General features: G+C 37.1%; 1 protein-coding gene across 2 annotated transcripts in view; it reads right to left on the minus strand.

The window, feature by feature from the left end:
- GPATCH2 (G-patch domain containing 2) overlaps nt 1-24,658 on the minus strand; it is a gene marked incomplete at its 5' end in the record, with an annotated part of 126,372 nt that overhangs the window by 82,290 nt on the left and 19,424 nt on the right. The window contains 3 exons of one of the 2 annotated variants that reach the window (XM_080408453.1): nt 17,774-17,861; nt 19,892-19,971; nt 21,086-21,268. In XM_080408453.1, coding sequence (XP_080264579.1) covers nt 17,820-17,861; nt 19,892-19,971; nt 21,086-21,268 — 305 coding nt within the window. In that variant the 3' untranslated portion in view covers nt 17,774-17,819. The remainder of the gene's footprint in view (nt 1-17,773; nt 17,862-19,891; nt 19,972-21,085; nt 21,269-24,658) is intronic. The other variant, XM_080408452.1, reaches the window with a different exon arrangement.

The raw sequence follows: 24,658 nt of genomic DNA on the forward strand, positions 1-24,658 counted from the left end.
GTACTAAATCCTTCAAACTGGATTTCAGTAATTGGGATCTTAGGATGAGTGAGAAAATTTTCCTCTTTTCTCTTCCTCTCCATTTCCTGTAAACACTGACGAGTAGCATGTTCATTTCCAATAACTAACCCCTAACTGAAGTTAAAATCTAAATACATAAACACTCACAAATGGCTCCTGGGATATGGTTGTGGGTAAGAAAATAAACAGGTGTTTTAAGAATTGCCTCTAAATTCCATGGGAATGTGCAAACCCCAAAATAAAATATTATAATAATCAAATCACAGTATTTCCAACTGCTGTAACTGCCCAGCAAGCTGACCTGGTATCCCTTAACATGACTGAGAGGTGTGTTTAAGATATCATGATTGTTCTTTAAAAACATTTCTCATACGGCATTTTAAGTTGAAGACTCAAGAAAGAACACATCATATTCTTGCCACTGAACGTGAAGAATATCAGAAGCATACTGAAAGCAACTGCACCATCTTCCTGATTATTTAGGTTCTATCTTCAAAACCAGCTTTCTCTCTCAGCCCACACACCCGTCCCATAACAGAGGTTTTGCTGTACTTCGTGTAGAGGAAGAAATCTGACCCTTCCTGGTAAGCTGCCAAGGATTTTTATAAAAGTATTAAGAATTTTCCACTTTGAATGCAAGAGGGTTGCCAGTTACAATACTGCAATCCACGTAAATCCCTTTGGCTGGGATGACTGTCTTGAATTGGTCTCTGAAGCCCAGAGCTCCTAATGCTCCAAAGTAGCTACAGTGCCAACACACGGCCGGGCAAAGTCTGCTGGTGCTTTTCAGTCTCTGCCGTTACCGCTCTTTAATGGATGGTGATGTCTAAGTAAGCATTAGGCTTACTGTGATAAACAGATTTATTGAAATTACTACCAAACCCAGTACAAACAATGCTGGTCAAGAAGGAAATTATGATTGTAAAGAATACTGACAGAAGACCCAAAGAGAAAATGCCACAAAAACGCTGAAGACAAGACAGGAAGAGAAAATGTCATGAAATGTTTGTGGGAAATGAGACTCCAGGAAACAATATATCTGGCAATACAGCAGGTGGCCTTCCCTCTGTTTCCTCTTCCAGACCTGCCTCTGCAGTGATACTAAGAGGTAGTCCGAGGCAGGACCGATGCAAGAGAAAAGGGGGGCTCTGGTTTATTTTGTCTTAAACAAGACAGTAAAGCAGAACATTTTTAGCTCATATTTGGACAACAGAGAGCTCTTAACATTCTTACCAAATATAGGAAGATTAATGGTCTGTGGTCATGTACCGCGTGCCTCCGTGCAGTGGGTTACATGATGGGAAATAGAGCACGATGGAGGCTGCTGCGCCAGTCCTTAATGCCGTGCCTCTCCGAACGCTTGCCCCCGCTAGCATGCATGTGTCCACTGAGGCCTAAGGAACGTTACACAGATTTTCTGCTGTTTCTGGAATTCATACATCTAAACCAGGTAGAGAGGCACCCAACTGGCCAAGTCTGACAATTCAGACAGAATGCCAGGGGTGGGAAGAAAGCACAGCACCTCACTGGAAACACAGGCAATACTGACACGACAGCACAAAGAATCAGACTCCTAGAAATAAAAGCCTTGAGCACAAAGATTTGACAAGACTGTTCTTCATTGTTTTACAAGATAAATATTGCAGGATTTTAACTGTTTTTAGTAAATTAAATAATACTTATTTAATAAATTACTTGAGCACAGAGAAACACTTTGCATTTGTTTTGGCAACACGAACTATCATCTGAATAACAAGCAAAGAATAACCTTTTACCATACCCCCATTTTAAAATTCCTTTATTTAATAAATTTGCATCTTTCTGCTACATGCTCTACATCAAAGATCTTCCCTTGCTCTTCTTAAAGCCCATGCACTATAAACCCTATTCTGCGTCACCGATTTTAAATTTCATCTATAAAAGTCATTTTACATATACTACAAATAACAATACATGCCCCGGTTTGAATATTAAAGCTGTAATTCAATTTCAAGGTTCTTCTGACAGTATTCCAGTATCACTTTTTTCAAGATGCTACTTGAATCCTTTTCAGTAAATTCACAAACTACCACAAATCAATAGCTTAAAAGCAGATATATTGCATGAACAACTTCACTAGGTCTTACTGCTCTCCATTCAAACAGTACTGAGAAGTTGGTCCTGTAATATAATAGAAATTAACAAAAATAAACAGTTAAAATTAATAACAAAGTTACATGATCCCATGTTCATAATCCATAACCTGCACACATTCTTCACAACTTGCTATGTATTTTCTTCTTGCATTCCTCTCAAATGGGAGGGCATTATTAGCTATTACAGAGATATGAAGACCCACAGACACGTAAACCCAGATTTACAGTGTTAACTCCACCCAAGACTCCATTCCTTAGATTTTATTAGCTTTAATTTCTCAGAGATATCTAAAGAATAGAAAATACAAGGCTCAGACTGGAAGAAACTGATGAAGTCTAGCCTTTATGAATCTGGATTACAGTCTCAAAAGAGACTTTTTCCTCTATAAAGCATGAGATTTTATCAGTATAGTCACTGCTGGAAGATTATGTAACATACAATCACAAGAGGTATAGTGAGCTTATTTACTAAAACTATAGAATTTTCTACACTGAAGTCATAGCTTTTTGAAAAGCTAACCACTGTACTTGGAAATTTACTTACTTTCTCGTTGTTAAGAAACAAACCAGTAGCACAGAATTTGCACTGCTTTCTTAAAGTACGATTAGTATTAGTAATTATGTACATTAAACATAGCTTTTATCCAAGCACACAAGAATTTTTGTATTAGTTATGTACCCAGTTTTCAGTTCTAATTTTAACTCCTCCAAGGCATTTTATTGAAGCATATAGTTTGTCTAAGTAACCTTAGCAATAAACAAATGAAAAACAAACAAAAAACCCGTCGGTAACTTTTCTCACCCTCTCCATTTCCTCAAGTTTCTCTCTGTACCACTGTAAGGACCTACATATACAAAACCAAACCAAGGCTATCTACCCTGTATCGGGCACAGCTGGCCAGCAGTTTGGCAGCTGGAGGGAAGACTGCAGGGGTGACCTGCACAGGAGGTGCTCAGGGGCTGCTCTGTGCCAGTCACAGTCGGTACCATTTGGCTCCATGATGGATGAAATGGACCCACTGTGCACCAAAATGGAACCAGAGGAGTCCCTGGTGCTTCCACAAAAGAGTTTAGGAATGGGATGCAAAACTCAGAAGGAGATATGCACAGGAGAATACAGAGGGAAATGTCAGAAGAGGACAGATGTTTAACAGAGGAGACACAAGAGCTGATACTGGGAGAGAAGAGATGTGTGAACAGGCGCACAAGCGAGAAACAAGACAAACAGGAGGGCAGACAGTACAGCAGAACTGCTGAAGCAAATGAGCCACCCAAGGAAGGGCTGGAGACAAGACCGAGGAGGAGGTACAACCCCGAAGGGACTGCAGCTGGTAGGGCAACCTGTGCCAGAGCAATTTGGTAAGAAACAAACAGCAGCAAAAGAAAAGGAACCACAATGCACTGACTCCCATCCCACCGAGGGGACTGGAGATCAACAAGCAGGGAGGAGAGGTGTCTGGAGCCAAGGCAAGGTGGGTTTCTTTAAGTGTTTGAATGTTTCTGGTTTTCAGCACCAGGATCAGCAATCGAAAGGTTGTTAAATGGCAATAAATTAAAGTGATTGACATTCCCTGGCTTGAAGCTGTGTTTTGGCCCACAACACACCCCTAAGCAAGAAAGCTGCCTGTCTTAAAAACAGATAAGTTTATCCTGGGACCACGGCATTTAGTAAATATACACATATACTTAATACTATATCCTTTATGCTAACCCAGAGCTTTATCGCTGTTAAGATAGTTTACTATTGTTTTTTCCATAAAAATAATTGTTCTACTCGTGCTTTCACAAAATATTTTTTTTAGCATGGCTTTCTGAGAAAAAGGAAACGCGCATAATTATCTGCAACTTTTGACCTCCTAGCACACTCCCTCACACTAGCTTTTAAGCCCATTAGCAAATTTCAGCTGGCTCTAAAAGGAGAGATGCCATAAAAATAAGTTTGCATTTGCGACACCTAATGGGCAGGAACACCCAAACCAGCACCCTCTCTCCAGTGAGACATCAGCACCAACTCAGCCAGCTCACACGTGGAGCCTGGAAAAATTCACATCACATGCTGCCTCTTTACAAATTTGCAGTTAGGAGTTATGAGGGTTGTATGCATGTAGATATGAAAAAGGAAACTTTGAGCATCAATGGGAACAGAGGAAAAAACTGAAGTTAAAAAAAAAAAGGAAGGGGGAGCTAAAGTTACTGTTGCTAAAGGATTTTATAAAGTGGCAGCTGACAGAAATCCTTAAGAAACTAGAGTTCTCTGTGATGGTCAAGAAGAATTTAATTTGCTAACTGCATTTTATATATTGTCAACAGGCATTTCGTTATACCTTCAACCTGTTGACCATGGATGTTCAGAGTCTGCTGTGTGAAATTAACACAGTAAATATATGCACTTCATTTTTTGAAAGTCCTAGAAACCAGCACCCATTCTTCCTGTCCACAAAAACAAGTCATTGCTTCCCAGTGTAAATAGAAATACATATGGAATTCGGAAACATCCACAGCCAGGAGAGCACACCAATTGATCAATACCTGGCCAGAACATCTCTCAGCAAAAGACACACAAAGATCATAAGCAAAGGACAGGTGTTAATTCATAGCTTTTAGGTCAACTTGCTTCACTTGGAAGCTAAACAAATTAAAACAAAGCACACAGCAAAACACTGGGACAATCCCAAAGGGGTTCTGCTGCATATGACAAAACCTGATGGTAATGCCTGCCAACAATGCTATCTAACCTCGAGTGCTTTCAAATCAGCCACTGCCACACAGTAGGTGAGACCCTGCCAAACTCGGGAGATCCTTGACCAGGTGTAATTGGCACCAAGAGAATTAACAAGGATTCCAGTTCTGGATTACCACTGTTGCAAGAGAAAACTTAAAAGTGCCTGCGGTTTGCCAGCCTTCTCCAAATTCTTCTTGAGAGACAAGTTCTGAAGGGTATAGGTGCTGATGCTCAAACAGCAACAAGCGATATCAGGCCACACACCACCTAGGTGATACTAAACAACATTGGACACATGGCTCGAAAGGACTGATAAATACAAAGCACACAGCCACGCAAACTCAGCATGATGTACAAACCTAGACAAGAACCACCACCTTCCTCAGAACACTCGGAGTCAGATGATGTGCGTTAAGGAAAACGCACAAAGCTTTAAAGAGTCTGCTCTGAGAGAAACTGTGCCAGGCATTTTGCCAAAGGACAGATCATTAATGGTTTCAACAATCTCCCCTCGGAGAGGGGGCTGCCAAGACAAATCCTCTTAGTTATACTAGAAAGGTTAAGTGAGGTCAAAAAGACCCACCTCTCCCCAGCTGTGGGCACTTCACCAGTTTGATAATTTTGATAAAGAAATAAATGAATGCTTTAGGTGTTTACAATTAATTAGCCTTATGCCAGCAGAGTTTCTAATAACTGGTATTATACTTGGGTCTGTGTCCGCTTTGATTAGCTCTCTTAACAGCCGACCAGCTCTGTCACCCTACTGGAATAATCTATTTTGCGCAAGTCAAGGCCATTTGCAACCTCTGGGCTATGTATGTGCTGACAGCACGGCTGGCCACTTCCAGCTCCTCCAGCAAGACAGCAAAAAAACTGAAGGGGACACCAGATGTACCTGAATCTCCAGGCAGTTTTCTATCTCCCTTTAGGTTAAGGTAGACAAGAGAGCCTGTGTATTTTCTTCTGAAGGCATAACAAACAGGTGCACCCGGTAACTCACTTTGAAAGCCACAGGCAGCACGGTGGACAATACCTCAAGGATATTACTTACCTTCCAAAGCAGAGTGTCTAAACATTAATCTGTTCCCTAAACACTTCCATGCACAGGAGGCAAGAATTAACGTCCTTTCAAGAATAATACTTTTACAGTTGATCTTCATGGCAACAAAGGAATAACTGAAAATTGAACAGTATCGTAATGTTTAGTATCCTATCAAAATAGCCATGAGTACTCAGCGCTATTCACTCAAACACATTCTTCACAGTGCAATGTTCCCATTTCATTTCTTTTGAGATTAAGTTTCTTTGCCTTACTAATTTAATGGAAGAACCGTAGAAGAAAAAACATCCAAAAAATACAGAACTTTTGGACATAAAAACCCCAGCATTAACTGAAAGGTCACCATTTTATCTCAAAGAGTAACAAAGAGTACATCACTAGTCTGCAATAATCTTGGATAGTTTCTCTAGCATTTTAGTGAAACCTCTCTTTGAACTCTACGTATCTTCTACTCTCGCCACCACTACATGGTAACCTGGCAGACTACAGATACAATGGATGCAATCTAACACAATACAGTAGTTTCAGATCTATTAACCTATCATTAAAAGAACGCTGAATGGTTAACAATCTATCTAAGGTCTCAGCACGTCACCACAACTAAAAGCAGGCAGTCATACTGAAGCTTTCTGTGTTCATGAGATTTTGAGTCTGCTGCGTACTAAGACTGCTCAACAGCTCTGACCATAACACTTGCAGTAGTAATTCCCCTGAAATAAGCAAATAATGTACAAACTTCCCTCCACAGAAAAAAACCCAAAATAATCCCCCTGACCAAAACCTTGAAAAAACACCCAAGCAGCCAAGCAGACTTTTTTAGAAAACACCTTTCCCACCCCATAACATCTGAAAGAAAGAAAACTATAATGGAACATCTGGAGTGCCACTGGAGTTTGCTGCTAATGGGTTATATTGACTCTGCTTATGTTTTGCCACTTTGTGTTGCTGTACTGTACATGTCTCAACTTTTTTTTTTTTTTGTAGAAATTGTGCTCACTATAGGACAGTCTTCTGATGTTGAAGAAAACACATCTGCACTGAAAAGATAAGAGAATTCTTTTCCATACAACATATGCACGTTCTGAAACAAATAAAAAAAATCTTGGCAAATAGTAACGTCTAAGAAAGGATAGTACAATGAAGTACTGAGAAAATTATGTTTTGAAGTTAGATTTTACACAAAGTGAAATGATCAAGTTTTTGATATGGCAGTTATTCCTTTTCGGTGTTTATTTACAGTAACCTTGTGTCAGTTTACTCCATTAAACATTCCTTATATAAACTACACTTACTGACGCTTTGCTAGCTTCTTCCCTCTCATACACTGCTTCCAAACACGAAGAACGTGGCAAAAAAGCAGAGTTACTCTTTCTACAGATCATGCATCCTCAGGCTGTTGGTTGCAAATGCTCCTTTCAAAGGTAACGTCTTTCTAGATCTTGCCAATTATTAGTACTAGTTAGGTGACCTCCACTGCCCCATGGCAGTGACACATACATATTCAAAGCAATTAGAACAGACAAAGTATTTACAACAATTTGCTAAAGGACAAAATGAACATACACTGTAACTGTTAGGTTCTTCCTCTAATTCTGTGGGTAGCTTACCTTCCTCACGCAGGCTATTGTCCTATAGAGTACATACCTCAGGGTTAAGAGTCCTAAGAACATTCTAGACAGATCTGTGTAATTGCTGGAAACTCAGCTTTGTTGCAAGCGTTTTTGACTATTTTTGTAACACGCGCTATTATAACTGGAAATAAGAGTCATACTGGGTAGTACTGATTTTGACATTTTGAAGAGGCAATCTTTACCCAACTTAAAAGAATTTTCTAAATACACACATTATGATATATGCACCCCTTAATAAGTACTCTGATTACCAGACTGCTATTTGTACACAATTAGAGTAAGGCTTAACGAATATATAATAGACTTCCATATAAAAATAAGAAATTAACTTCGGAGAGAGAGGGAGACGTGAACATATTGACACTATTTTTAGATGAGCAGGTAAGACCCGTAATTAAAGCCTGATCTTTGCCTAAGAAAACATCTGTTTTCTTCACTGTGTAATTAGTAAAATTAATGAATTCCAATCCATCCACACAAATGATTTTTTTAACTCCGAAATCAATCACTTTAAAACCCAAGATGCCTTCAGCTACACAAATTGGCTAATAAGTGATACTGTAGATCAAGTTCAAATTATGAATGTAATTTTCTTCATAGTTATGTTCAAAACATTTTCTAGCCCTCTCCCTCTATTCTGCCAACATTGACATTTATGCTATTAAGAAAACAGATCTGTGGCTAAGAAATCTGATATGGCTACATAATAGATTAATACGTAATTCTTGTCAGAAAACTGACTAACAGATCACACTGTTGAACTGGATCAGAACAGGAAATAAGCTTATTCAGAGATTTTGTAAAAAATTAAGACTATCCCTCTCTGACATATTTTATTATATACAGAGCAGGAAACTGCTGAACAGTGAACACAATTTCACCACGCAGATTAGGAGATCAATCATTAGAGGAAGTGATGAAAAATTTCTTTTAAAATATTTCCTTCTTAAGAAAGTGTTACTCCTAAGAATGTGAAGGGGCAGATGAACACATTTGAAGGGGTTAGCCCTGGATAATCACAGCCACGACAAAGAACGGGAAACACAGTATGCTTTAGCATGCTCCAGTACTATTACTGTCTCCCTGCCATAAAGGGACAACAAAAAGAGGTCTCTTATCATACCCTGCATGGTCACAGCTGGATTCTAATCCAAAAGGGCAATTCCGATCATCCATACTAAAAATCTTTGGCCAAAACCTATGTATCTGTTCATTTGCTGTAATTGTTTCGATCTTCCTCTTTGAATCAGGGAGACGTGCAGGAGAAAACCAGCTAACAAGCTCATAAGTACTTGTTTTATGAATCTGGCCCTCAGTCAAGAAGTTGCAGTGAAAAGTCTTTTAATCACCTTCTGATCAGAATTTACTGGATTGTATCTAAGTTCAAGGGTATTAAAATGTGCAAAGGAGACTATGAAAAAATGGCTAGGTTATAGATTTTAACTTCTTAACTAGAAAATTGACTCAAAATAGATTTTCTAATTTACAATGAATCAAAAGAAAAAACATTAGACCATAGCAAAAGTGGCACAAATGTATCAAAAAGCAAATGAATAAACATTTGAAAAGATTTATTATTAGAAATTGTAATAAATTTTGGAAAGATGAATCGATTTTAGTTAAAAGGTATAACTGACAATTTATTGGGCGGGAAGATGCATTATTTTCCAATTGTTATCCACCTACAGTAAAACTGATTTGTGTCCTATTGTATTTTATGGAAAAGGAGAGAGCAACTTTCAGTGATTTAGATTAAATGTATTAATCATAACCAAGCACTGTGAACTATATATCTACTATTAAAGAAGATTTTTGACATTTAATTCTGTAGCAATATTTTGGCTCTGTACCACTCTTCCTAAATCCAATTCCTGCTACAGTTGGCAGATTTCTCCCTTTTAATTTTATGGGGCTTAAAGTAGCATTTAACCACCCATGCGGTAAATAATGCAGGATTAGAAATATTTAGTGTTTTGTTTCCCTTTGAAGAGTACTAATCCATCAACCCCCAAATATTTTTAAAACATTTTCCACATTCTAGTAATATTTAATGTAAGATTCAGTAAAGCATCCTATGCAAATTAAGTTGTTTTACTGAAACAAAAAAAATCACATTAAACCCTAAAGAAAATATGCATATACATCACTGACATAGGGGTATTCATTGTATAAAGATATCAGTTTCTGTACAAAGAAAACTTTAATAAATCCTTCAGAGTTTTTAAATATTATATATGATGTGACTACTACATACTTTGTTCTCAATAATCTGACAAAAGATAAATTTCCTGAACAAGGGAAAACAGTATGTTTATATGTTTTACAATATTTATGTCCAACTTAACACTGAAATGCTAATTTTTATTTATGCAAAAACCTCCCTCATTTTCATGCAGTCATTTCCCATCTTTCCCTTAAGTGCTATATTGTACTGCACGGGAAAGCTGCCTTATGGTAACTTCTAACAGACAATGTTCTTAAAGTTATTCCAGGTACTGCAAATTGTCTTAAATTGCCTTAGACCTGCGCCAATGATTAGATTCCAGATTTTGAAAACACATCAACAAAAGAGAGAAAGCAGCATGGTAACTAATTCTCAATTGCCATATGCATGCTTTCTTCTTGAAAGCAGAACAGCATGACATAAAACAGGAAAAAGATTTCTTTTCCTCTACTTTGACTATATTCTACAGAGAAAAAACTTCGCAAGCTACTGTAAACCTAGTATCTGTTTAGGTCTTTGTAACATTACGTCTTTTAGAACTAAGCATTCCAACAGGAAGGGGCCAGGGAGAAGGGGAAAAGGGGTATATTTTATCTAATGCTTTTTAAAGTGAATTTCACAGGCTTTTAAAAAAACCCCAAACATCTATAGCAGGACAGCTGCAACAGAGTTTGCCCATCAGCCCGCAGTAAGAAAACGACTGCCTAAATAAACAGTTTTCAGTTCTCTGAACTGAGGGTAAGCTTCTTCCTCGACCTTTAAAACCATAATCTGCAGGAGTGTGAAGTCAAGGTTGAGAAACAAGAGTAAGAAAGTTATTCTCATTCTTGTGAATGCAGGTTTTAAAACCACCTGTCAAACAAGGGGCTGAAGCGAGACAAGGAAAAACAAACCACAGCAAAAAGATCATCAGAAGCAAGAGTTTGCTGAATCAAATTGCAAGGGGCTGTGTGGAACAGATTTTGAACAGTTATCAGAACTGTTGGACTGCAAAAGTTCACTTGATCAGTTACAACAGTTTACACTTCACATGGCAAAGAGACAAAAAAAGCAGCTGCTGTGTCCTAACTGAAGGGACAGTAATTAAAAGGCAAGGGCCAACAGCCTGTTGAACAACTCTAGTTGGAAGGGCTGATGCTAAACTTCTCTTTGTTGTCCTCTTTTTCTGACATATGATATGTCATTCAGGAATTGGACAAATGATTTAGGTGCACACAAACCAGAAAGATCACAATGTTTTGGAAAGATCATACCAACATTACATGTAAGGTTTTCCACTGCATCAAGAGATCACCAAACAGGGCTGCTTCAAGTTTTCCTGTGACTCACATCACAACTCACAGCATTATTAATTTATTGATTGCCTTCAAGAAATGACCTTTCCATTCTAGAATTGCTTGTTACCATTAAAGTTAGCATTTCAGTCTCTGATACTGGATGAGCATGTTTAAGAAAGTATTCACTTGTGCAACTCATTCAATTTGAAGATGTCAGAAACACATTAAACAAAGCCTACAGTTCTGGAAAGAAAGGTCTTACCTGCATTCAGTTACATGTTCGCTTGCTGTAAACACCACACTATAACGATCAGAACTGGCAGACCCCTGAGAAGTTTTGAGTACTTTCTTCCCTCCTCAAAACCACACTCTCAGTATGCACATTCGATTTTCTTATTTCAAGAATCAAAATGGTAGCAAACGTGCCATTTCCCAGCTAAGTTACTGGTAAGTTAGGCTACAACAACCGTGGTTTGCTCCACTTCTTTATGGTTCTTTTTAACAGGTTACAGAACATTGTCTTTACATCTGACTAACTAAAGTCACAGTAATCAAACAGAATGGCAGAGAAGTACCACTTCATTCCTGTATTATATCTCACATTACAAAAGCAGCAGAACAATTTTCCTGTGCGATTCCATTTCAACCCAATGCATCATGTGTGTTTGCTACTTTATTTTCTGTGCTGTATTTTGAAGTTATTTTATATACACATCTCCATGACAAATTGCTGGAGAGGGCACTAAAGATCCAGTTGAATTCACAATTTTTACAGTTGCTTCTTACTCGGGGTACAAGCCATATGAACTCAGGATGTATACAGAACCCCACCACCACCTTTTTAAGTTGTGGTTTATATTTTTGCTTTTGTTATAAATCAAACAAGATTAAAACATTTTAATTTCCCATCTGTGCCTCATAGTAATGATTTGAAAGATAAGCTGCTAAATGATATTGATCACTTCTCAGACAAGAATATTTTAAATATGTATTCTATAAAGCTAGAACAGAGCTAGCAAACAAACGAGTGCATCTGAGTATAAAGTGTGTATCTCTGAACAAATCTAGGTGGTTAGTATTAATAGAGTTAATCTAGATGTCTAAGAGATAGGCTTAGTACTTCCATCAGGTATCTAAAGGGCCACTGTTTTCCCTACAGATGGCCACCGTATGAAATGTGACTGAAAAACCAGACGGATTATTTTCAAGTTCCATCTATTGGTAGCTCTCATTCTTCCACACCACCTATTCTAGGCAAAAGGACAAAGTTTCCTATGGAGTGGAAAACCTACTCCTGTGAATAAGTTACTATGGTTTGAACTAGCAAGAAACTTCTAACAGTTTAGGAGCTGCATCTGATCTTGTACTTGCCTTCCGTTATAAAAATGCTAAACAGTGTGCTAGCTGAAATCACTGTCATGATTTACTTGATGCTTATGATGCTACTACAACATGAGATGCTGCTCATCAGCTAAGCCATGGTATCTGTGCATGTGTTCCTTGCCTATTACACATACGATTTTCTGCCTATTCTCAGCATTAAATGATCAACTCCCCCATCAAGCTCAATAGAAGGAAATACAACTCCTAACTTGTCTCCAGATACAAGATGCTGTTATACCATTAATCCTCCAAAACACTGCCACTGAGGCATCAAGAAGTTTGTAGAAGAGACAAGACTGAGTGAAATTTTTGCAGAAAAGATACTAAACCCAATTACATTTTAAGATAAAATATTCTCATTAGAAACTGCACTAAAATATAAAAGATCGAAAGAACTAGTATGGACTTAGGAAGTCAAAACAAGCAAATTCCAAATGTCTGTAGAAGAAGCATTTCACACAGTCAGACACCAGAAAGGGGGATTTCTTTGTGATAAGTGCAGAAAACTCAAGGAATAATTATGCTGCCTCATATTTTCAAGTCAGAGGTTTTAAAAATCATTATTATCTGTGAGGAGTGCTGCAAAACTGTATTAAATGTGTTTTCAAGACAGTCACTAAGTGAAGAATAAAAGGGGTAGTATTATGCTATTTGCCCTGGTTTAAAAGCAAACTTAAGTGAAATTGTAGATGACTACCATTTGAGTGGTTGGGTTAAGGTGAATTACAAGGAATACTGCTCAGACTAACAGTTCATAGCACTTGTCACCATGAATAAACCACAAATTCATTTAAGAAATAAGCAGTGCATTTGGCATTTCTAAAACTAACGCTGGAGGGCAACTATTTTCCTGAAGTGGAATGCTGGTTTTGACACTATATTTGAAATAAGAGTCCAAGAAAAGAGACTGCATCATCACATTCACTTTAGCTAGACACAAGTCAATCTTTGACATTTTAAAGGTGCGCTTTGATCCTCACAGCAGGTGAAACATACCAAGAAAAAACACTGTGAGCTCTGTTCCACAGAGTATCTTGTAGGTATAACTAGTGAAACAGCTATCTTTGTTTTGTCAATAAGCTACAGTTGTGACCTCTACCAGCTATTAATTCCTTGCTGCATTTCAACTATTACCTTTTTTCTTGATAGGCATACATTTCATAAGAGTGAAACTAGGACACACCCAATTCGAGACTACATACTAATGTACAAGGTAGGTGATATAGAAGAAACAAATAAACCAAACACATGCTTACCTTCACCAGTTAGTGCCTTTAAAGCTATCAAAAATTAGCTGAGCATCTCTCTAGCTATTTTAGTTAAAGCAGGGACGTTTTACACTTAGGTGACAGAACTAGTAACAAAACTGACCGACCTTAGATTTTCTGAAATCTAAACACTGGGTATTTGAGTCACTTGTAATTCCTTTTTGGCTAGTGAACTGCAGTTCCAAATGAGACAGAAAAGCTGTGTAGTATTTGTGCCTGTTTACTGGCTTGTTGACACAAAGATGATCACAGATTTTCATTAGACAACTACAAGTGACACAAAAATCACTGTTGGTTAAAACAAACATAGGTTGTAAGGCAGACTTTACTAAACCATTCAGATCTCATAAACGATAGGTAGAGTTCAGAATACTTTGTACCAATGACAACTACACTGACAAAACTGATTAATTCTAGTGTTCGGCCTTGAACAATCACAATATTTAAGTGTGCCTTAAGTATGGGTACCACCACTGGTACTACCAGTAATGGGAGCCACTTTGAGAAATACTGACCTACTCTAAAAAAGGGTACAGGTATAATTATGATGCTTTTGATTAGTAAGTATGCTAAGCTATTAACAGAAGTCACTAAGAAGCTTCTAATCTTCCATCAGGTGCTTACCACAAGAGGTGGAACAAATTATATTAAGCCTGCATCATTGAAAGCTTTAGCAAAAATGCACTTCAAAATTAATTTGTGGGGAAAAAAGGAAACAAAAAAAGAACTTCTTACTATGCAAAATACATAGCAGGTATAAGAACAGTAAGCAGTTCTCCCAAAAAATATTAGATACATGAAGTTAAGAACATCACAGATAACATCATCCCCAATATTTATGCTCCATTTTTGAAACCTACGCTGTTTATAATGGGTTTTGGAATTGACAGAAGCTTTTCTTTTTTCCCCTTTTCTCATAAATTAAACTTATTTCACCATGTCTAAGTTCTGAAGTCCAGAAGAGTGCCATTTGATTCATTCCTTGGGAAAATTGCAGCATTTTTGCCAATAGTGACTGAACACTGGAAGAATTGAAGGTGGGGCCTAAACTGCCATCCCAGCAGCACATCCTCTGCTAACAAACTGAATTTTCCTGCCTGAAAACTGTATCTGCAGGAAGCACATGACTGCAGGAAACCACCCACTCCTCCAGAAAGTTTTTCCCTCTATGTTGTAAAACTAAAGTACTGAGTTAACTAAAGTGAGGATAAAAGAGCATAACTTACTACATTTTGCATAAGCAGATACAAAGTTAAGACAATTACAAACAAGAAAAAATTTTGAAAAAATATGAGGAAAAACACAGCAAGAAATGCTTTAAATAGGTGAAAATATTTTTGGTGACAGAAAATCTTAATAAACCCCCCACTACAAAAACCAAAAGCCCCTAACTTCCTACCCACTAAAAGGAAAATTCATTTGCAGCTTTAGCAGCATAAGCTTTCCAAATGTCATCCTCAGACCCAGAGGCCTCATATTCCTGATCCTGAACAAGTGGAAAGTCTGGAATCCAACAAGACTTTCGTTTTGTTAACAGGCATCATATAATACCACTCATATTTCCACAGAGTCTGACATAGACACTATCACTCCAAATGATAGAAGTCATTAAGTGAATAAAAATAATTAAACCCCCACACATACATTATTTCACGCACCTCACTGAAACTGACTGGTGTTTTATCCGACTGTATGCCACACATCCAATGTAAAAGAATCCTCTGCAACACCAAATCAACTTTACCTTGAGAAACAGTGTTTTTCCCAAAGTTGCGAAGCATCCACTGATACTGTAAAAACAACACCCAGCTTACTCCAAGGGAACATGCCTTAGATCTGTAACAAGGTTTCTTACCTAGTACTGTTTCATTCAATTTCCAAAATATTTTGACAAGCAAAATCCTGAAAACACCTAGCTGTTTCTTCAGTTACAAAGCACTTAGAAAGCAGAAACATTTGGTTTGATTTTACATTTTGAAAGCAGTTAACAAAAAGCTCAATACATCTTTTCTGCTCACATCAATAGAGGAGTAGTTATCTGACAACAACTTTTTTGCAAAAAGCTCTTTTATCTTTGAACTTCTGAAAAACTGTCACAGGATTTGACAGAAATACCCAAACACCTTCAGATCAAATAACGTCTCAGAAATGTAACTTTCATTTTTTATGTACTTTTTGAATAATTACAACTAGGTATAGTCAAGCTCAATAGTGTAACTGTGCAAAAGGAAAAAAAAGAAAAATCTATCCTAGGACTGCAAGACTTAAAATAGCCTGTCTTTAATATCATGAAATCAAATGCCATGACACAGAGGTGATGGAAAAATTGGCAGAGCTGAAAGAAAGCATCCTTTTCACTGGTCGTGTTTTTTACACTTTAGCCCAGTGAAATCACTTCCAGCTTCCAGCCCAGCCAGGGAATCAAAGCAGGAAAAGACGACACACAAGAGTCCTCAAACAAAACCCTACAGTGTCTCTCCCTGTCTCAGGGAAGGAACTCCATAACCACACAAGGAACAGCTAACAGCAGCACTGATTTTTAAAACCTTCACTTATTTATATGGAGGAGTTGTGAACAAAAGTGAAATTTTTCAGTCATCGAGGACTAAGCTGGGCAAAATATTTTGAAGGAAATGAAGAAGTAGTCATGTTCTTCAGCTGCTGTAATTATTAACTCTTTATTTTCTTTAATTAGAGTTTTTGTGAGCTCCCCAGGAATCCATCTGAGATAAGTATGGTGGCCTTATATATTGAAGGTAAACAGTTCACCTAGTATTCTGCATTATAGAAATGCATCTTCACATTTCCAATGCATCTAAAATGTCAGATTTCTGATTTTATTCTGCTACATACCAAAGTTTCATATATAAATGTTGGAAAGGTCAGAGATATAGTCATAGCTAAATAATGTGCAAGTTATAAACACATACAGAAAAAAGACTGGACGGAAAAAGCATTCCTCCTAAGAAATCAGCATTTCATTCACAGAACACTACTAAATTGTTTAAATTTTGTGTTACAAAAGAATGTGGGGGTTGGGAATAATTGATCGGGTCATATATAACTGCAAAGTTCAACCAAGCACAGCTAAGATTTCAGGCAATATACCTTGTTAGAGTACTTTAAATACTGGTATGGCATGAAAGTACGTGTATCTGATTATAATTACAAAGTTGCTGCTAGCAACTTCACACAGGCAGGATCAAAAGCACAGTGTATTAGAAAAGTCAGAAGTTTTTCTATTTCTTTTCAAATAAAGTTCTTTTACAAATGATGCTGCCACTAAAAGCAATGAAGACTTGAAAAACCAGCATTATCATTGTATGCCAAATACCACAAAAAACACGCCTATCACAAGCTGTACAACCCAAAGCATATAAACCAGTTGTGATTAATATATTTTTTCTTCCATTTTCTTGCTGAGTTTTTTCAGCTGTTATCTGCTGTATGACACCACATTCAAACTGCACATTGCTTTAGGTGAGGATTTTCATAGTATTTGTATGCTAGGTTTTTACTTGTCTTGCTCGTCCAGTGTTATATGATCATTAAAAAAGTATTTTGACTCTAAGGCAGGACAGTTGATGACAGAAAGACCCATGAGTTTGTTCAAATTAAGCAACTCATCAATGAAATGCAGGCAGAGCATCTGGACAGAATCTGAGTGCCAGCTGTGGCTACTTCAAGTTAAAGTTCACTAACTGGCCCATAAAATGCAGCATTCTTCCTCTGATTCTCAGCTCCCGCTGCTTCTGGAAACCGTGGTGTGAAAATAACATAAGCTGGCAGTTTCCTCAGTATATAGCAAGTAATAATCACACTCTTAGCCTGATGTTTCTCTTACAAGTAAACACCCAAACACTTGGGCTTGAAATCCATTTTGACAGAGGATGATGATGTAGCAAGGTATTATAGCTATTAATTCTGCTTTCCCTAAACCACTAACCTCTTCAAGGCTTTGCTAGCTGCTATAATTGTGAACCTTCAACTAAACTTTCCAAAAAAGTTAAAACACACATTGACTGTATGCAAAGGGCTAACCATATACTCACATCTCCTAGATACAGGATATAGTGCGTGCCTTTTAGGTAGTGTATCTCAGTAGGAAACTCCATTTTTTACTTTTTCTCCCTTTAAAGTCTGTGTAAAAGCAGTGATACAGACATCAGACTCCTTGCTGTTAAAAAAAGAATTAATTCACAACACAACTGTTCAATGGGTTCAGTCAGCAGTGTTCTCTCCTCAGGATATTAATCTTTCTAAAAGCATTCTTGCTCCTCTTCACTGTTACCATCTAATAGCAGTAATTACTTCTTGTTCTGTGTTATCAGATGTCACAGGTATTAAATGACTTTTTTTTTTTTTCCTGTCATTGGATTGAAGTATCTAAAAAAGATTTTCTTTAAGAAGCAATCACTGACAAAAGGAAGCACATGAGCTCTGGCTTATATAGCTATGTTTGCAAAGACTGATGCAGCAGATGTGCCCACAAACATAAATAGTCATTAAGGTGGTCAGAAAACTGCATCTGAAGAGCCAACTGCACATCCATTCTATATATGCATTCCTGCCTAAACATAGTGGCTTAGAAGGTACACTCACACATCAACCTTGTTTCACAACACTAAGATATATTTAATAACTGGAGGTAACTGAATTATCAGTTTTTAGTAGATCAGCTTACGTTTTTGTTACAAAGGGAACTATGATCCCATCTTTATATATGAGATATCATGACTGGAAGACAAAATGGGCTCCTAAGGACAATCCAGAAAGTGTAGCAGAAAATAAACATTAGGATTTTTTATTGTACATACGCATTCACAGTGTATCTTCATCAATTGAAATTTAATCACCTTTTTACAATTTAGAAGAAAAGGCAGTTTTTAGGGTAGTTAAGCCATGTATCATCAATACCATGAAGCTAACCTATCAGTTATAATAGCTCCTATAAAATACCAGAGTGAAATTGCAATAAGCCTAGAAAATGGGCTACAAATCCCAGATATGCTCAAGCAAGCACTGAACCAAAAATAAAAATAGGTAGATAGGAAACCAAGAACTAGATAGCATTCATCTAATTCACAACCACTAGCAGCAGAGATCACAGGCCAAGGTTTTAAGGAATCTTATTCAGCTCCAAATGGAAATTATTGGACAGGGGCTTTAATTATAAAAACCTTTCCCTTTCAGAACGAGTTAAATTCTAACAATCTCATTCTATTCTCTGGTTATATAATAGCTCTTACATTTCTCAGAAGCACCTTATTTTGTTTAGGCAAATTAAAATTTGAAAACATACAATGTTCTCAAATAATAAAGAACATTGAGTTTGCAGTATTTATCATGCTGGAATATGTTTCTTACACACTGAGAAAGAGTCTCCCACATTCTCCTTCTCTTCCAAACACTGTTCTGATAAAGTTTTGACTGTGCTACAATGAATACATTTTAACATTGTAATTTAAAAAGTCAAAATTCTCTTCTCATGCCCTCCTCCAATGAAGAAATTCTTAAAAATTCATTAGAACCTTGTCTTAGAAAAAAAGCTATGGGAAAATCCAATTATTAGACTGTACAAGAATGCAAGGACAGTTGGATTTTTTCCTTCACTTATAAAACACTGCTCCTAGAGCTGAAGGCACTAAAACACCCCAAACATCTTTCATTTGTAGTCGCAGCCTTAAAACGGACCCAGTCTGAAGGAATGCATGATGTCTATGACAAGTGCATTGCTAACTTGTTTTAAATTCTTTTAATATACCCTTTCCCCAATCACATAGAAATTAAGCAAACAAAAGAGCATAAGGTCAGATTTTTCAAAGCAGACTTTGGGGAGGAACAAAAAAAAAAAAGAACAGTCAGAACTGTACCACAATCCATACTAGAATGCTTTCAGTTTTAGAAAAACCTAAAACAGTATCAGACTGCTTCTACCATTCAAGTACACGCAAGTATTCCATTACAATAAAATTGCAGTGGGAAGAGCCTAACTACCAAAAAAAGCAGACGCAGAATATCAGGCAGCAGTGGCAATGTAGTCTTAGCATTTCATTAGCTATCTACAACATTAGGAAACACGCATGAGAGGAATACGCTTTTTTTACAAAAAAAACCCCATAAAACTCTGAGAATAGTGTATGTAAGCTTACAATAATAAAGGCACCTACCAATGCATTCTGATTTCCTGAAGCCTTTTTTATGTTTCTTGCTGGCATTCCATGAAGATGACTAAATCTACTCTGGAAACCTACAAAAAAGAAGTACAAATTGATTTAAGAATATGTCCTATACCATGTAACCAATAAAATCAAACATTACATACCAATCTATTAATCTGACTTTAGTTAAACAAAACCATCTTAATATTGTCAAACATTGTACTGGTAGAAACAAAGTGCACAGAATGGGCAAAATAGGGAAAGGCTAAGTTGTCATGAAAATGAACATTTCTGTACTGTCACATACTGCCATCCCGGTTCTACGCACAGTTACCTGCACAAGCAGAGCATACTGAACTACAGTAGGAGTGATTTTTGTATCACTCACAACTTTGTTAGTACTAGAAAATGTTAAATCTGGTGAATATGCAGAGATCTAGTACTCAGAAACAATTCCAAGCACCTGGAAAATAAGCCTCACAAAAGAATTCAGTACTTTCAGCGTGCAGAGTAGTTTAAAAGTGATTTGACCACTGCTCACACAAGAGATCTGTATTTGAATGTGAAAGGTGATCCTTGTGGCAGAGGGAAGGTACAACAAAATTCTTTGACTGACAACTTCAGTCCTTAGACAAGCGTGGGTTCCTAGCTGTAAATGCAATCTAACATCGGTACAACTTACCACTGGATACACTGGGATCCACAGGTGACTAAAGTATTTTAAAGAAGAATAAAAAAAAATAGTTTCTAAGTTACAATCTCAATCCTAGTGCTAATGGAACCCCTCCCTCTTCACTACAAACAATAAGGCCTGGCCATAAAGCAAAGCAGATGGTCACACTAGCCTTTCCAGCCTTTGAATTAATGAACTTCCACAGAATTTCTGAACATTACCACAGTGGACAGGAACAAAATTAAATACAAAAATGCACTTTAAATCATACTTAAGAATCCTCTATGCAGACACTGAGACAACAAATAAAAAGGGTAGGCTAATCAAAATGAGCCAAGTTTTACACTGACTTTAATAACTGACTTTTTGATTTATTTCTCTCTAATGATATCTTAAAAATCACAGTTCAAGGAAACAACCTGCTAACTCCAAGATCTTGTTAACATTCTACATACTCTGTATAATCCAGAGATCTCTTTCTACTGCACCCAAGTGATTCTACAGTTTGCATTTGCTTGATTACTACTTACCTCTCCTCCCTGAACGGGACATAAGAGGGAAAGTACCAGTTAAGATACTTTCAAAGACTGGATCAGGCAATTCTCTCTCCAGTTCTGTGGAGTCTTCTTGTTCCCACCATGGAATGACCCCCGTAATTCCACATGCTCCACCAGATTCATTTTCATGAAACCAGTCACTCTGCTCATCATCACCTGTGTGAGGCCAGTATCCCCCACAAGCCCCCCCAAAAAAACAGGGAGGAGCAGAAGAGAGAAAAATCAGATGTTACCATCAATAAACACTCTGACAGAACAATTATTTCTTTTTCTTTATAGCTGCGTAACAATTACTCATATATAGCAGTTCTATTTGGAAAACGTTTCTCAGTAGCATGACAAGCACTGCTATCAATGAAACCACATAAAATGTAATGTTTTAAAACCAATTTACAATACTGAAAAACAATAATAAACTAGTTAAACCTTTGGCAATAACCGCAGGGAAATCCATTTAAGTTACTGCACTTTACATATTAACAAAAAACAAGCCTTAATCTCCTGCAGGGAATTAAAAGGTATAAAACTGTGAAACTAGTTCTTTGCAGCTGATAATGGTATATAATTAGCTTAATTTCATGATTTGTATGGCTAGTAAAAGGGGAAAACAATCATGAACAGATGTGACTAAATGAAGTTAATCTGATTAAGTTCATTTAGAAATAAGTTTTGAAAAAGTTGATTTTAAATGAAAACTGACAGTATCGTGTGATTGAGAATTATACTGCATTATACCACAAAGCTGGTCATTTTTACTGACAATATTTATAGATGTAGTATTTAAATACTTGGATTTAAAGTCAAAAGTAAGACTAGACTGAAAATCCGATCTTAAACACACTGGCAACTAAAAATAGTTACTACTTTTTTGAAACACAGTCTTTCATACAAACATGGTAGTTTACAGAGATCAGAAAATATCTTCATAAGACATCGAAAATTTCCTTTCCTACACCCCAAAATTAGATTTCAAAGTATGTGTTGTATATTTTAATTCTACTTCAACTTATCCAAACTATGCCTCACTATTTCTGCATATAAATTATTTGTTTGGCATTTTTTAATCAGGCAGAACTAACCAAGACAATGCAAGATTTTATTAGACACAATTTTCAAGAACAAAAAGCATTTGTGTAAAATTTCATTGCCGCTCAACCTCACAATGGGAAAACACAAATAATGAAAATGCAAGCCAGAATTTGAGGGAAAATAACTCCAAATAAATCATTGCAATGAAAAGAATACTTCAAGACCAAGCACAGGTGAAAATGGCTGTAAGCATTCATCAGGACAAGTACTTCAAGAAAATATAGAATAATTAAGGCCCCTCACTGGTCACTTGCAGGTGAAATGTGATCCTTATATCTTTAATGATCACTGCTAAAACCAAAATTAACAGAGGCTAGGAAACAGGGAACTTTAGATGGAGGAAAGGGAAAACAAAGGTGGAAAGGGATACACAGGTCCAAATAAGATTTAGTTTTCTTTGCATTCCTGAAGCATTTCAGATTACTCTCCACATTTAATCTAATCCTCATTTATAGGTTTGCCGTTCCACAAAGGTGTTCACCATTAATTCTTTCCTCATTTCATTATAGGCAGGTATAGTTCTTTGGAAGATGTCTAAGAGTGCTGAACAGAGATGCTGGTGGTGGTGGAGGAAGAACCACACCTTTTCATTAGACTGATCTGTGGTTCAGAATTAAGTTTGAACTCCTTTGTTTTGATTTTCCAAACATTTATGTAGACAAACTTTGTCTGAATATTTTCTCATGAGACCTCTAGACACCTTGACTAATAAGAAATACTATCAAGAACTCAAAAGAAGTCCTGTTACAGATAATTCAGCTATGAAAGCAAGAACAGAACTCTGAGATTTCAGAGTTTCACAATCGGCTTGAGGACAGAAGCCTGTAAGTAGTACATAATGCAGTCTTGGAAGAAAGCGCTAGAATTTAAGACTGGGTTGGTGGACTGCAGCATAAGGCAAACAGTGGCTATGGAAGGAAACTTGTATCTTCATTTATATGCACAAAAAGAGTTATCTGTGAAAAAATACAAAATTGATTTTCCTTTTTATGCGGTAAGAATATTATTATGTTAAGCAACTACCCGTTAAGGTATCTTATCTGTTCTGTTATTATACACTTCCCTAAGCACTTATGTTGCTTACTGCCAAAAGCAGACTTATGATCTAAACCTGGTAGGCTTTCCTCATGTGACACCAGCACCCAGTATACCTGTCTTTTAGCTTCCTTGTTTGTGCACTTCTAACAGCTCTGAATCCTTTGACTACTTCAATCATATTACCACCTTGAGGTGAACATAAGCCTATTACTACTACTCTTATCCAGGTGACAGCACCCACAGGCATTTTGTCTTCTAGTTGCTCCACCTTGAAGGGATGCCACTTACAAATGGGGTCAGGGAAGACCACTGCATTTAATAAATTCCTGACCTCATATGTATAGGCAATGTAACACAGAGGCCTCCCCGCTCAACAGTTTGGTAACCAAATACTTGTTTTTAATCTACTTAATTTGCAGCTCTCAAAAGGCAACACAGTATCCACAGCAAATATGAACTTAGGAGAATTACAAATTCAAAGCAACATTTCTGACTTCACAATACTTGAAAAGATTCACTACTGTCCTTTCCTATTAGGGATGCTGATTCAGCACAAGATTACAGCAAAGTACTGCATTCTTCCAAGCTACAGAAAAGGTAAAACAACCTCCAGATGTCTCCAGAAACTGATCACCAAGCCCAAGCATTCTCCCAGCCACACATTTAAAATACAACAAACTTGTTTGTGGGTAATGCCAGTGCTTGAAGGAATTACTTCAAAGCAATTTACATTCAATTATAACTGTACTGATCGCTACAAAAAAAAACCCAGAATCAATTTAAGGCTCAGAAATGTCAACTTCAATTCTAAAATTTCAAGGCATTCAGTTCCTGGCTCTATTTATTTGTAAGCTTTCCCCTCCCCCTAATTACTGTTTTCCTAATTTTCACTCTATATTATTGAGTCTACATATTTATCTAATTACTACTCTTTCATGTTAAATTACTTGCCTTCCTCTTTAAAGAATTTTAGAAAGTGATTTATGTGGGCTTCTTAGGATTTCTCTATAAACACAGACCCCACCTGCATCACCATCAGTTTCACATTCAGAATAGCTTCACGTGAATCTTATTTTAGCTAAAGCAATGCAGGATGATAAGGCTTTCCACTGCACACAAATAAAGAGTTTTCCCCGCTCTTCCTAGTTTTCTTTTATTTCAAAATGGCTAGACTACCCTCCAAAGAAGTCATCTATGTCTACACGTGCTTGCCTATAACAACTACAACCTACTTTGAGAGGCTACCACAAAAAGAGTTCAGCATCAGTGTCCTATAAACACCACTTGATACTGTGCTGCTCCATCATCCACACAGAGAGCAATAGCACATAGCCTGTAAATATCCCAGGATGCTAGTCTCATTTCCATGACCAGTGTACCTCTTCCTAGGTAAAAAAAAACAACCACCAGCCCTCTGTT

Source organism: Falco punctatus (genome assembly GCF_963210335.1).
Source record: "Falco punctatus genome assembly, chromosome: 12".
NCBI lineage: Eukaryota > Metazoa > Chordata > Aves > Falconiformes > Falconidae > Falco > Falco punctatus.